Below are 14,290 nucleotides of genomic sequence, written 5' to 3'. Positions count from 1 at the left end.
CCCCCCCCCCCCCCCCCCCCCCCCCCCCCCCCCCCCCCCCGCCAGAGCCCGTGTCCGTCACCTCTTGGGCCACTCCTGATCCGGTGTCCTCGCCCCACCTGCCACCTCCCCATCCATGGGGCACCCGAGTGTCTCTACCGAATGCAGGTGTGGTCACATCCCTCCCTGCCTTAAATCCCAATACCTCCCAGCACCGAAGATCAAATCCACACCCACGGGGACCCTGCCAGTCCCTATCCCTCGACGCTCCTGCGGTCAGCACCCTCCTCCAGCCAGGCTGACTCTTGGCGCCCCAGAGGGACCCTGCTCCTGCCTCTGGGCCTTTGCACCCGCCATTCCCTCTGCCGGGAGCTGCTTACTCTCTTCATCCGCCCGCTGGGCTATCACGTCAAACATCTGTCTGTGTCTTTTCCTTACGCAGATGGCCCCTGGCAGTTACTGACTCAGTAAAACCATCAGACTGTTGCAAAACTTGCCTAGACCCTGGACTCGGACAGTGAGGGGCACGGTGACTTGGTGCCGTTAAACCTGCAGAGGACAGGCGTCAGGAGACCTTGATGTTGGTCCCCAGCATCCCCACCCCGGGCCTCTTTGTGAGCTTGTGACTTTGGGCGGGTGCCCCTGACCTCACTCTGGGATTCAGATTGGGAGAAATGGTATCTTCTCTGCTCGCCTCGCCGAGCTGGAACGCTGATCTCGTAAAACGTACACGGAAGTGCTGGTGAGCTTTCTGGTACTGTTGGCGTGCGAGTCGCTATCGCCTCGTTATTGTGTTTCTACCACACGTGCCTATCGTCTTTGACTATCAGCAGATGCTGTTTTAATTTTTATTGGGGCCTTCTCTGTTACTCTGAACTAATTTAAAAAATCCCCATTTAATTTACTGTATATCTTATTTGCACATTGGGCACGATTGTAAAAAATGTCACGTTTATGAGGATGTTCGACACAATGGTGATTGTATTAACCAAAGGTTAGAGGCCACATCGGTGCCCAATGTTAGGACATCGGTTAAGTGAAGTATGCCAGTCTGTTCAGTGGAATATTCCACATCCATTGAAAAAGGTCATGACAGAGGGGCGCCTGGGTGGCTCAGTCGGTTGAGCGTCCGACTTCGGCTCGGGTCATGATCTCGCAGCTCGGGAGTTCGAGCCCCGCGTGGGGCTCTGTGCTGACAGCTCGGAGCCTGGAGCCTGCTTCGGGTTCTGTGTCTCCCTCTCTGTCCTTCCCCCACTCAGGCTTTGTCTCTCTCTCTCTCCTTCTCTCTCAAAAAAAACCCAAAAAACCTTAAAAATTTTTAAAAAAGGGTCACAGTAGAATCTCTCATGAGGTAGAGGGAGGGTCACGCATACTGGAAAGTGAAAGAATAAGATTACTGCAAAGTAAATGCGGTGCGGTCCTACCTCTGCTGAGCGGTACATACAGAAAGATCGTAGGGTTAATTATTCTTCTTTGCTTACTGATGGGAACACCTACGGCAGGCGTGACGGGTACGAACCGAGATCAGGGTCATCGGCGTGTCATGTGGCACGGGGACCCCGAGCGTCCGCCTCAGTTTCAGAATTCTCTCTCTGTTTTGAGTGTGTGCGAGAGCGCGGGTGCTGCCGCCGTTCCTGGCGGGCACACGGCTGGCGCGGGGGTGCAGGAGCCCACCGCCCTCCGCGTGCAGCACCTGCTCCACGAGTGTCCTCCTTCCTCCAGCTACAACCCCTTCGACGGGCCGAACGAGAACCCAGAAGCTGAGCTGCCCCTCACGGCGGGGAAGTACCTCTACGTGTACGGGGACATGGACGAGGACGGCTTCTATGAAGGTGTGTTAGGGCGCGGGGCGGTGGGCGCCGGGGCTGCTCCGCGCACCTGACCGGTCCCCGCGGACGGGCCGGGCCCCCAGCTACGCCTGCCCGCCCCAGCCCTCCGCCCTGACCCTCCGCCCGCCCTCCTCGGCTTTCCCCCTTCTGACGACCGAGTGGGGCGCCCTGACCCCGCACACCTGAGGCACTGGCGGAGGTTTGCAACGTCCGTCCCCGCAGAGCTCGCCGGGTGGCTGTGCGGACACACCGGGCCGACGGACTGCTGTTCCCAGAGGGGCTCCGTTGCGTCTTCTATCTTACTGCCCCAGGACCCCCGGACCCCCGGCTGACCTCCTTCCCGGCAGGACAGATGACCCCGCCTGGCTCAGGGCGGTCCCACTGACCCCTGGGCCTTCTGGCTGTCTGCCCCACGTGCTGCTGGATCCCTCCCTTCAGGGTTACCGCCCCGCCCGGTCCGAAATCGGGAAATGCGACCTCTTCCCTCCCTCTGGGACGCCTAACCTTCCGTCCCTTTTGCAACCCGAGCATGAGCTCGGGACAGCACCAGCGGCTTCACGAGCCTCGCGAGACTCCTCAGTCCCCAGTCTCTCAGTCACCCTGGACGAACGGAAGGGTCTTGGCCTCTTACCTTGAGCTGTGGCACCAGTTCTTGCTAAATTAGCGGGCTTCTGTTTCATGGCCTTGCTGAGTGTTCCCAGGGCTGATAGACGCAGTTGGCTTTCGAGCTGGTGTTTGCTGGCCGTGAGGTTGGCTTGCTTCCGTTTTTTTTTTTAACGTTTAGTTTTGAGAGACAGGAGTGGGGGAGGGGTAGAGTGAGGGGGGACGGGATCCAAAGGCTCTGCGCTAACAACAGAGAGCCCGACGTGGGGCTCAAACTCATGACCCGTGAGATCATGACCTGAGCTGAAGTCATGCTCGAACGACCGAGCCACCCGGGCGCCCCACAGGTTGCCTCTTGACGCTGAACAGCCGCCAGGCCGTGGGCTGCGTCGCTCGCCAGTAGTTGCCGGGCACGTGGTAGCAGAGCCGTGGGCCGTCCACGCGAGAAATCCGCCACGGCTGGTGGCAGCACAGCCCGAACTCTTAACCCACGTTCACGTCACCGTCACTGTTTTTCACACCTGTAGAAACAGGCGCCCGAGGCGGCCGCCGGCAAACCCTTGTTGGAAATCTCTAGAATATTCACAGCAGGCATCTTGCCCGCATCAGCTTTCTGGAGGCCTGATTCAAACAGGGCTGCGGAGCTCAGGAATTTTCCTTGTCTCTGTGCCTTCCTCTGTGTAGAACAGAGAAAGCGAATTCGACCTGCGGGCAGCCTTGGGTAAATGAGGTGCAGGGCGGGTAGGACAGGACCCGGTGCACGGTGAGTGAGGTTATCACTGTCGGCGTCACCCGAGCACCGGCCCCCGTGAGAGCATCCTAGGGGTGCCAGCTGACCCACACCCTACGTGGGGCCGGGAGCAGGCCGGAGTCCCCCTTTACTCTGGGGGAATCCACGGCCCATCGTATGGTCGCGTGCCCTCCTCTGGGTCCATCACACGTCTCCTGAGGCCAGGGTCTACTGGGAGCGGGCACCTCCCCGCCACGCCCTGCCACGTACTGGGCAAATGGCCCGTCCCGCTGGTCCTGCGAGATTACCCAAATCACGGCATCTTTGAGGCTCCTGAAAACACTTCTTTTTTTAGACCTCTGCTGCTAACAGGTTTTGAGCCCAACTAAAAAGAGAGCATTTCGCAGAATAAGAAGAGGTTCTCCCTGTGGCCGCCAGTAGCCACGAGAGCTGGTGTGATGAAATTTTTTGCCACTCAGCCTACAGGTGGTCTGGCACCACATGGCCAGTTTCTTTCTCACAGCAAACGGGCATTCTGGGAGCTTCCTTAGGACATACACAGTGTGCTTTGCAAGGGGGAGAGGTCATCTTTAAATCCTATTGATATGATCATACCCTCAAAAATAATAGTAAGATGTTTACTTTCTTAACCTCCCAAACCCTCGTCTCATGCACGTTTGTTCGTCCATAAACAAACATTTACTGGGCACCTACTGTGTGCCAGGACTCTTCAGTGTGATGAACGGAAAGAGATCTCTGCGCTCATGGGGTGTCCGTGTCCGTAGGCAGGTGTTACACTAAGCAGGGGGCCACGCTGCCTGATGGGTTCACGGTTCGCAGGGGGCAAGCGGTGGGAGCAAGGTCCCGAGGACGGGACGTTTGAGCAGGTGTCCGTGACGACCTGTGGAATCCCACGGCTGTACCGCACGGCCCTGTCGGGGAGCCGTGCGGGTGCGGCGGGACCTCGGGGCCCCGATGCGACGGCGGGGTGATCTCACTGCCTTTGTACCAACAGGCGAGCTCCTGGACGGGCAGAGGGGCTTGGTGCCCTCCAACTTTGTGGATTTTGTCCAGGACAACGAGTCGCGGCCGGCAAGCACGCTGGGGAACGAGCAGGACCAGAATCTCATCAACCGTTCGGGCATCGGCTCGGAGGGGGAGAACATTCTGGACCTGCACGCCCCCACCCCCGTCGATGCCGGCGTCGCGGACGGCGGTGCGGAGATGCTGGGCGGGAACGTCGACGACGTCGGAGAAGACATCGTGCCTTACCCTAGGAAAATCACCCTCATCAAACAACTCGCCAGAAGTGTCATTGTGGCCTGGGAGCCGCCGGCAGTGCCGCCGGGCTGGGGGACCGTGAGCAGCTACAGCGTGCTCGTGGACCAGGAGCCGCGCGTGAGCCTCACGCTGGGGAGCAGGACCAAGGCCCTCATCGAGAAGCTCGACACGGCGGCCTGCACCTACCGCATCTCCGTGCAGTGCGCCACCAGCAGGGGCCACTCGGACGAGCTGCGCTGCACGCTGCTGGTGGGCAAGGACGTGGCGGTGGCCCCCTCCCAGCTGAGGGTGGACAACATCACCCAGATCTCGGCCCAGCTCTCCTGGCTGCCCGCCAACAGCAACTACAGCCACGTCATCTTCCTCAACGAGGAGGAGCTCGACGTCGTCCGGGCCGCGAGCTACACGTACCAGTTCTTCAACCTCAGGCCCAACGTGGCCTACAAGGTGAAGGTCCTGGCCAGGCCCCACCAGATGCCGTGGCAGCTGCCCCTGGAGCAGCGGGAGAAGAAGGAGGCCTTCGTGGAGTTCTCCACGTTGCCGGCAGGTGAGCCCCGTCCTCCCGGCGGGGGAGGGGGAGGAGGGAGGGGTCGGGGGTTGGGGAGAGGGCAAGGGCTGTCACCTGTACGAGGGGAGGGGTGGGTGAGAGGGGGCAGGCGGGGGGGGGGAGACCACATTCAGTCAGCGCTGTCCTAGAAAATCCCGTTAAGTTAGCAGGAAGCAGTGCGTGTGCGTGTGTGTGCGTGTGTGTGCACGCGTGTGTAGGTGAGTGTGTGCATTGTGTGTGCACGCGCACACGTGTGCATGTATGTGCATGGGTGTGTGCGTGTACACACGTGCATGTGTATGCATGTGTGCACATGTGTGCGTATCTATGGGTATGTGTGCACGTGCGTGTGAGAGAGAGAGGGAAAGAGACCACTTGGAGTTTGTTTGGGGACCGTGGTTTTGAGAACATTCCTTCTGACACTGGCACGTGCAAGAGGTCTAGCCCGGAACGGACGGGAGGAGGCGAGACCACCTCGGGGACGGGCGAGGACGTCTCCCCAACGGCGTGGCCGCCACACGCGTGCGCTCGTGGAGGGCGACAGCGAATGAAGCGCCTACATGCCTTCGCGACGGTTCTTTTCCGTCTCAGTTTTTCCTTTGGACGCAAACACGGGGATGGATTTGCGTAGAAGGCGTGTCGTCCCATCGTAGACGCCCTTCTGGGTTCTGGGCACGTCTGCCAGGGAGAGCCCGTCTCCTGTGCGTCCTCCACTAGGAAGGATGGCAGGAGAAGTGACGCGCCTCCCTTCCCACACACACCCTGGGCGGTTGTAGAGAGGGGCTCAGGTACACGCGCCTGCGGGGTCAGCTCGTTGCCGATCCTCCAGGGTCCCCGTGCCGCTAAGGGGCAGCTACCCCCCCGACCTCCAGAAACGTCTGCTGTGCTGCTCTTTGCTGTGGGGCCCGTCCAAGGCCGCCCTTCCATGTAGGTCAGCTGTGCCCGGTGGGGGGGAGCCTGGGTACCGGCGGGAAGAGCAGCCTTCTTGGAGCCAAGAAGGTCATTCTTCGAGAACGTTCAGGGGTGTAATCTGTCTCCTGCGGATCGTCTCTTAGTCCCAAGTTACTCGCGAGATCCCCCGGAAGTGCCCGTCTCAGCCGCCTCTTTGTCGGACCTCTGTGATTCGTTAATCCCGTCCTGCCGAACCTCGCTTGTCAGTAGTTTTCACAGACAGTTCGTTTCTTCTCCGGGATCATTTTAAGCGGCTGCATAATGTCTTCCGTCCCACACAACGTGGGCTTTTCAGTTCGTGATGGTTTACTTCCGTGTCGTCGTGTTCTCCAGCGTGTGCCAGGCCTGTAATCAATGGGCGCCTGACCCACAAAGCAGCCTGACCCGCGGGCAGGGGGGCAGACTCTACCCGACGGCGGGAGGCGGTCTGAGGAGGAGACGAGTCGTAAAGGGTCAGCGCCTTTGTCTTCCGTGCTGACTCGATTCCCTGCCCGGCCACCGGCGTCAGTCATGAAAACTGGGATAACGAGGACCCCCCCTTTCCCCTGAAGCCTACCGTGAGGTTGTGGGTCAGTGCTGCGGGCGCAAGAGACAAGACACGCCAAGCTCAGGGCTCCGTGGGGGCTCAGGAGGGACGAGGGGGCACACGGCGTTGGTCCCCCCCCCGGAGGCTTCTAGAGAAGCCCAGGGTGCGATGGAGAGGACGGGGTCCAGGTGGGGTGTGAGCACGGGTCGTGTGCCGCAGCTTAACTCCCCGTCACCGATGTCTTCGTCCGTAAGCCTGAGGGCTCACGCCGCGGACGGTCTGGCCTCACAACTCTGGAGGCTGGATGTGAGACCGAGGCACCGGCAGATTCGGGGTCTGGAGGCGAGGATTTGAGCCCGTGAATTCTGGGGGTAGCGGACCCAACATTGGGTTCGTCGCAAACGTTTCTGTCTCCCGACCAGAAGGAGCGGTGTCCTGTCCGTGGTGAGTGGAGTGAGTGGAAGGCCTGGGGGCAGCTTGCCCTGCGTGGGAGGAAAGGGGTGCTCCTAGACCAGCCCCTCTGAACTCGTGTCGGGTATGACTCGTTCGAGGCACCCCGACGTGACGGACGTGAGCGCCGCTCCCGCTGGTCCGCATCTCTGGGCCCGAGTGTGGGGAGCTGGGCCGGGGGTGGCGGAACGGCAGTTACCAGGCTTTCTTCACCCACGAATCCTGTAGTGTGATTCCACCGTAGGTAGAAGTGAGCACCGAGGCAGATCCCGGACCGGTTTCCGCTCTTGGCCATTGCCCTTAAGAACAATGAGGCCTGATAGCTTAATCGACTTCCAAAGTGCCAGAGCCAGGTGGTCAAGGGAACACTGGTGACCCTGAACGAGTTAACGGGGTTTCTGAAGACTGGTGCTAGCCACAGGCTGCGGCGCAAGCCCTCAGAAAACTGGTCTGGATAGAGCGACCCGCTCCGCAGAGAGGCTGGCACATCACGAGTTCCAGAGTCCCTCCTTTACGAGAAGCCACTCACACCCCAGGAGACAGATCTCGTGGGTCCCGAGCAAGCCAATACCGGATCTCGCAGGTGGGATTGCAACTGTCCCTGCATGTCCCAGGGACAGTCATCAGCAGTGGGATGGGCAACGTGTGTGCTTTGGGACACCAGCCATGTGAATGGTTTGGGGCAGGAAGCGTTTTCAGTGGTAGCCGTTGTGGTACCTAAATTCTCGGTGTGGAATTTAAAGGTGGCGTTCACCGGCAGATTTCAGATCAGAATTTAAGGTTATCTTTAGGGTTTGCAACACTGCATACAGCATTTCCTCAAAAGGACTCTGGCAGCTACGGGACCCAGCAGGGCCTAGACAAACAAGGCACATCATTCCCAGCTGGCAGCGGGCCCCTGAAGAGGCCAGGCCTGCTCACTGGGAGCGGCCTGACTTCCTCCCTCCAGCCTGGGCCAAACGTTGCCCTGCGTGACCCCCACTCTCCCAGTGCCAGGTGAATTGCATACTTGAGTGAGGACAGAGGGGCTGGCATTTCTCCCGAGCTATCCTGTCCCCCCTGCCTGCTGGGCCTGGCTTGGTATTTGCAGCCTCCAAGATTCAAAGCAGATCGTGACCAGGAGCCTGCATGCAGAGTCCCCCGTCGCTGCAGGAAGGGCAGGCTGCTTCCCAGATGGGCCATGAGAGACCTATCGATAGAACTTGTAAATTCCTCATGTCCTTCCTGGGTTTTGTCTGCTTGGTCTATCCGGTCATTGAGAGTTATTGTCTGTGTGTCTAATTTCTTCTTCAGTGTTCTCATTTTAGCTTTATATATTGTGGAGCTCCATTTGTAGGCACATACACATTTTTGTAAAATTTTTTTTAATGTTTTTTTTTAATGTTTATTTATTTTTGAGAGAGAGAGAGAGAGACACAGAGTGTGATCCAGGGAGGGGAAGACAGAGGGAGACACAGAATCCAAAGCAGGCTCCAGGCTCCGAGCTGTCAGCACAGAGCCCGACGCAGGGCCTGAACCCACGAACCATGAGATCATGACCTGAGCTGAAGTCGGACGCTTCACCGACTGAGCCACCCAGGCACCCTGGCACATGCACATTTAAAATCGTTAGTTTTTCATGATGAATTGACTCCTTTTTTGTAATGAAATGCACCTCTTTGTCTCTGATAATTAGTTTTTGTCTTGAAGTCGGTTTTGTCTGATACTCACAGGACTACCAGCTTTTCCATGCTTAGTATTTGCATGTTATATCTCTTCCTAACCTTTCAAGTTCTTTGTATTTTTATTTTTTGTATGTCTCTTGCAAGTGGTCTGTGATTGGGTCTTGGTGTTATAACAGTATGACAGTCTCTGCCTTTTAATTGGAATCTTTAGTTCCTTCACGTTTAGTACAATGACTGATATGACTTTAAGTCTGCCATTTGTTCTTCATGTTTCATTTGTCCTGTCTGGTTTCTTTCTTCATCTTTCCCTGCTTTTGTGTCTGGGGGGGGTGGGGGTGGGGATCAACTAAGAGTTTTTTTTTCTATTCCATTTTCTCCTCTGCTGACTCTTTTGTTGTTGTTGTTATAACTCTTTATATTTGTTTTAAGATTGATGTAGCGAGTAACACATGCCTATTTAGCTTGTTAAGAATTAGTTTACATTAGTAACATAATCTTATTTATAAGGGAAGAATAGTACCAGTGTATAATTCCACTTATGCACCTTCATTTTTGCTATTGCTTTTATATATTCTATCATATGTTTTATTGTGTTATAATAATGTTATATCCCTTTTTGGTCCACATTTCCATCTGTTATGATTTCCTTTTAGCCCTGAACAATTTCCTTTAGCGTCTCTTGCAGAATTCTTTTGCTTAGGTAAAAAAAAAAAAAATCCTCATTATTTCACATTTATTTAAAGATAATTTTTTCTCTGGATATAGAATTCTAGGCTTTTTTTTAAATTTCAGGACTTTGGAAATGTCATTCCTTTTCTCTTGGCCTTCCCTGTTTCTACAAGGAGTCAGCTGAGTTTTCTATTGTCCCATTCATTCCCTGACTGCTTTCAAGATTTTTCTCTTTGTCTTTTTTGAAATTTACTGACAATCCTTGATATAAGGGTGGTATTGGTGGTAGTTTTTCTCCAAATTTCAAATTTTATATCTCCACATTTTTTCTACCTTATTCTGTCTTTCCCGTCTGAGAACCTAATTGTACGTGAGTCAAATTGCTTGTTAATGTCATACAGATGTATGAACTTCTGTTAATTTTTTAAATCATTTTCCTCATTGTGTTTCAGTTAGGATAATTTCTATGATAATATCTTCAACTTTATTAGATCTGTCTTTTGCAGTGTCCAATCTGCTGTTAAGACCATTAAATGAAATTTTTATTTTGGCCATTGGAGTTTTCAGTTCTAGGATTTTCATTTGGTTCTTTTTTTTTTTTTTTTTTTTTTTTTTAATTTTCTTATCACTCTGGGGATTCCCATCTCTTGGCCTATCACATTCATCTTTACCTATACATTTTTAACCTGTTTGTAATAATTGTTTTAAAGTCTTTGCTAATTCTAACACCAGAGTCACATATGGGCCTGTGTCTACTGACTGTTTTTTCTCTCAATCACATATTCGCTCATTTCTTTCCACATCTGGTGACTTTCATTGTGTGTTGGACAGTGTAGATTATGCACTGTGGAGACTGAATTCTGTTACCTTTCTCAGTAACAGCGACTACAGCACCTCTGGAGGGTGTTGAGGTTTATCCTTGCAGACAGTTATATTACTTGTGACATATCTACGTCTAGTATATGCTTGTTTTAGCTTTATTTGGTTGGGTGTATTTCATTTTTGTCTTTAGAATGCAGCCCTCCATCCTGATGTATGATCCCAGCTTCTATGGTTTGGACCTTCCATGTCTCCAGTGGAAAACCCAGGCTCCTCTGACCTGGCAGGACTTGAACCCCAAGTCCTTCGTCTCAGCACCAGGCAGCTCTCAGAATCACCACTGAACTCTGCAGCCGTCTGGCTGTTTTCCTTTCCTGTATGTTCCTTGCATCCTTGTCTGCCCTGCACAGGCACGACTTAGGAGTCACTGCGTAAATAGTGTGAGGGGAACGGGCACACAGAGGTTAGGGATCCTGTTGCATTGCATCGCCCCTCTCCGGGATTTCTCTTCTCGATTTCTGTCGTCTCTGCCATCACTGAATGCCACCTTCCAATTCCACGATAGCAAGACTGCCTCTGCCACTTTCTGCTTGGACTCTGTCTCTCACACGAGCCAGCTGGGCGGTGCCCTAGGAGAGAATGAGAAGGAATCTGGTTACGTGTGCGATTTGCTATGTGTTTCCCATCTTAAAAAGTGCAAGCCACGGTGTCCGCCCTCTCTACCCCGTACCGCGGGATGAACCACGTTGGGCGTGTTCACGGGAAGCATTTTGAAATGGGTCGAGAGTCTTCTCTCTGCCATGAGGCGTGGGCTGCTTTTCTCCCTGCTGGGTGTTCTTTGCGACAAAGGAGAGCAGTCTGGCTCTGACGAGAACCACTGATTGCTTTCATCTGTGAACGCAACCAGGTCACGAGGACAGCGTTGGGGAGACTCGGGGAAGTGGTGCCCCACGGTGTTTCCAAGAGCCCTGGCAGCCAGTCAGCTGTGAGTGGATGAGAGCCCCCGCGATCTGTCCCATGCTCTGGGGGTGAGTCTGCGATGGTGACCAGTCACAGGGAAGGGAGACAGACGGCACTCACGGTTGATGCGATTAGCAGTGCTTGAGAAGGAACAGTCACCCTTGGAGACTGAGCACAGACTCCTCCCCACGAAATCCCCGGAGTCTGGTCAGACACCATCCAACTACCAGCAGCCCCTGAAACAGGTGATTCCCACCCAAAGGACTGTTCCCTCCAGAATGGCCCTCCACTTCTGATATAGAAGGTGGGGATTTCAGTGTCTTTTATGGGAGGGGGAGCAGTATCGTGCCCTTGGGGTCAAGTTGAAACGACCGGTAACAACAGTAAGCATACAGATGGCACTTACTCCGGGCCCGTGTGCTCTTATGAGCACTTTACGTACATCTTAGTTCTCTTCGTCGCTCCGCTTGGTGAGCTTGGTGATACTGATTGTTTATTGTATGTTAGAAACTGTGATTTCTCAGAGGCTCGCGCACGAGCCGATCCGACGCACACGTTCCTGGTGGGCAGCTCTGTTCCAGTGGCCATCCGGGGACCCGGGCACGTCCATCCCGTGGCCTCACCCTTTCCAGCACGTGGCCTCTGAGGTTGCCCCCGGGGGTCATCTCCTTCTCAGACCACCACAAGGGGCAAGGCCTTGAAGGTTCACCTGGGGAGTCTTTGGAGGGCTGCTGTGCGGAAGTCTGTCACTTGGCCCGTCTTACCGAGAGGGAAGTTTGGAAGCTGAGTGTAGCTGTCTGAGCAGAGGCAGAATAGTAACATGACGACGATGTTCTAGTGAGTACGTAGCCGTTGTTGCCGGTAGGTGCCGTCTTGCGTCTGTCTTTAGATACGGTGACTAAATAAAGACAGGAAGGGCGAGCGGTCGTCCAAGGTCCCACGCCAGTAATTGGCGGATGTCGGACTGGAACCCGGGCGGGCAGGCTCCGGTGCCCTCTGATCTGCGCCCCGTCCTGTCCGTCCTGCCTCTGGCTCGTTTGCGTTTCTAGGAGGATGTGGCCACAAAGCGACAGGTCCGGCGTCCGGGAGGGGCCGAGTCCGCGCCGAGCGGTGAGTGGATGGGGGAGCACAGAGGACAGGACGTCTGCTCTCTGGTCAGGCCCTCAGCACGCCTTCCTTTGGTAGCACGTCACGTGTGAGGGAGCCGTCCGGGTAGAGCTTCCCTCCCGGCCAGGCTGCGAAGACGGCGGGAGGACCTTCCTCACGGCGGCTGTTTGACGGTGGACTCGAAGCTGCCCTTGCAAGTGGGCCTGGGCGGGTGTGGGCGTGAGCCCCGCCTCCCACACTCGATGGCTCAGCGACTCCTCTTGAACCCTGATCGCCTCGTGTGCAGAGTGGGTGCGCGCGGCCACCCGAGGCCTGTGTGAGCACCCGTGGCGAGTGGAAGAACGTGTGGCTCACGGAGGAGCCTCGCCGGACAGCTGGTGCCCTCCCACCCGGAAACTCACGCCTTGGGGGGACGGTAGCAAGGCGTGTGGGGCTCAGGGCCTTCCTCCTGGACGTTATAAACACATTCCCTTCCAAGTGAAATGCCACGCGCATTCCAACAGGAAGATGTGTGGTGGGGGGTTGGCACCAGGCCCACGGGAAAGGAGGTCTCCCGCGGGTGACAGGCAGCACTGGCGATCCTGTTGTCACCAGGAGCCGCCAGAAGGACCGGGGACACGGCCACTGCCTCCACGTGGCTTGAACTGCTCAAGACCAGTGGGCACGTCCAGACCGGCTGAGGCACGACACGCACCTGGTGTGCCACTGGTGCACCTGTGTGCACAGCTGGGCTCTCAGGTTCAGATGGTGTCCTCGCACCCGTGTCTTGTCGCTCAGCTCTGTCCCCTCCCTGGGGTGGCAAGATACGTGGCCCACGCCTGCGTCCTGTCTAGTCTGATGGACAGAGAGAGGAAGGGGAGGGGGAAGCAGGGAGAGGGGCAGGGAGAGAGGGAGGGATCGCCTTCGTCTCCCAAACGCGGGTATCTCCTAGCGCGACCGGAGCCGATCCCGTGGCGGGTGATGGCATCCACCTGGTGGGCTGGGAGCAGGGCGCAGGTGGCCCCGGAGGGCGGATCAGCGTCCAGGTGAGCGGCAGAGCCGCGGTGCACGCTGGGAGCTTCCGCCCTCCTGCTGCCTCTGCCTTTCCTCACCCTGACCTCCTGCCCTGGCGACCCGGCCCGGCGCTGTCCTCCCAGGTGAGAGCAGTGGGCAGAGCAGCCGCCCGCCTGCCAGAGGGCCGTGCCCTGAAAGTGCTGCCTTCTGTGCCCCCAGGCCCTCCGGCGCCCCCCCAAGATGTCACCGTCCACGCTGGGCCCACCCCAGCAACCGTCCAGGTCTCCTGGAAGCCACCCGCCCTGACGACTGCCGGGCTGTCCAACGGGGCGAACGTGACCGGCTATGGCGTGTACGCAAAAGGGCAGAGGGTGAGTTCTGGTTCGGTGGCGTGTGGGGGCGGGGCCTGCCCGCACCTGCTCCTGGAGGGGTGAGCACTTGGGGGCGCCCTCCCTCTCCCCTCTCTCCTCCACCCCCAGGACCACCAGCACTTCCTAAACAGCACCCAGAGGGGTGCCCACCGCCCCCCGCAGAACGCCCCAGCCCCCTTCTCTCCTGTCCTTCCCCTTTCCAGAATCTTCTTTGCCCTCCTCCCACAATGTTTGCCCTGCCATGGGCGGTTCTTGCAACTCCCCTCAGTAGTGAAAACTCACTTCTCCGTCCCCACAAAATCAGCACTCCCCCTCCCCGCCGCTGACAGGCTCACAAACTCCACAAGGTGGTACCAGCGGCCAAGGGGAGCCCTCCTTGGGAGCACTGAGCAAGACAGCCGCACCTCAGCACACGAGGCCCAACTCTGTCCTGGCCCATGACACAGACGTTGGTGCCTTGGGGGAGGCTTGGGAAGCTTCTGTCCATCCTGCTGTTCCCCCGAGGACCCAGGGTGACCTAGCAAGTGCAGGCTCCTCTCTGACATCGGCCTGCCTTGTCCTTAAACACTGCCACCTGCAGGCGGTATGCTCCCCTGCACCCTCCTCCCCAGGACTCCCCTGTGCTCCCCTCCTCCCCAGGACTCCCCTGTGCTCCCCTCCTCCCCCGGACTCCCCTCTGCTCCCCTCCTCCCCCAGGACTCTCCTCCTCCATCAGGACCCCCTCTGCTCCCCTCCTCCCCCAGGACTCCCCTCTGCTCCCCTCCTCCCCCAGGACTCTCCTCCTCCGTCAGGACCCCCTCTGCTCCCCTCC

The 14,290-nt window shown here is 56.8% G+C and overlaps 2 protein-coding genes across 6 annotated transcripts in view; one reads left to right on the top strand and one right to left on the bottom strand.

Moving 5' to 3' along the window:
• The window catches only part of RAN (RAN, member RAS oncogene family), a 595,260-nt gene that overhangs the window by 271,316 nt on the left and 309,654 nt on the right, over positions 1-14,290 (bottom strand). The window lies entirely within an intron of this gene.
• Positions 1-14,290, top strand: part of RIMBP2 (RIMS binding protein 2) — a 71,357-nt gene that overhangs the window by 24,955 nt on the left and 32,112 nt on the right. For all 5 annotated transcript variants that reach the window (XM_049620676.1, XM_049620673.1, XM_049620674.1 and 2 more), the window contains 3 exons: positions 1,702-1,811; positions 4,157-4,969; positions 13,328-13,479. In XM_049620676.1, coding sequence (XP_049476633.1) covers positions 1,702-1,811; positions 4,157-4,969; positions 13,328-13,479 — 1,075 coding nt within the window. The remainder of the gene's footprint in view (positions 1-1,701; positions 1,812-4,156; positions 4,970-13,327; positions 13,480-14,290) is intronic.

Source organism: Panthera uncia, assembly GCF_023721935.1.
Source record: "Panthera uncia isolate 11264 chromosome D3 unlocalized genomic scaffold, Puncia_PCG_1.0 HiC_scaffold_9, whole genome shotgun sequence".
In the NCBI taxonomy this organism is placed as follows: Eukaryota; Metazoa; Chordata; class Mammalia; order Carnivora; family Felidae; genus Panthera; species Panthera uncia.
Note: the sequence above shows the minus strand (reverse complement) of the source record. Positions and strands in the feature narration are given on the sequence as shown.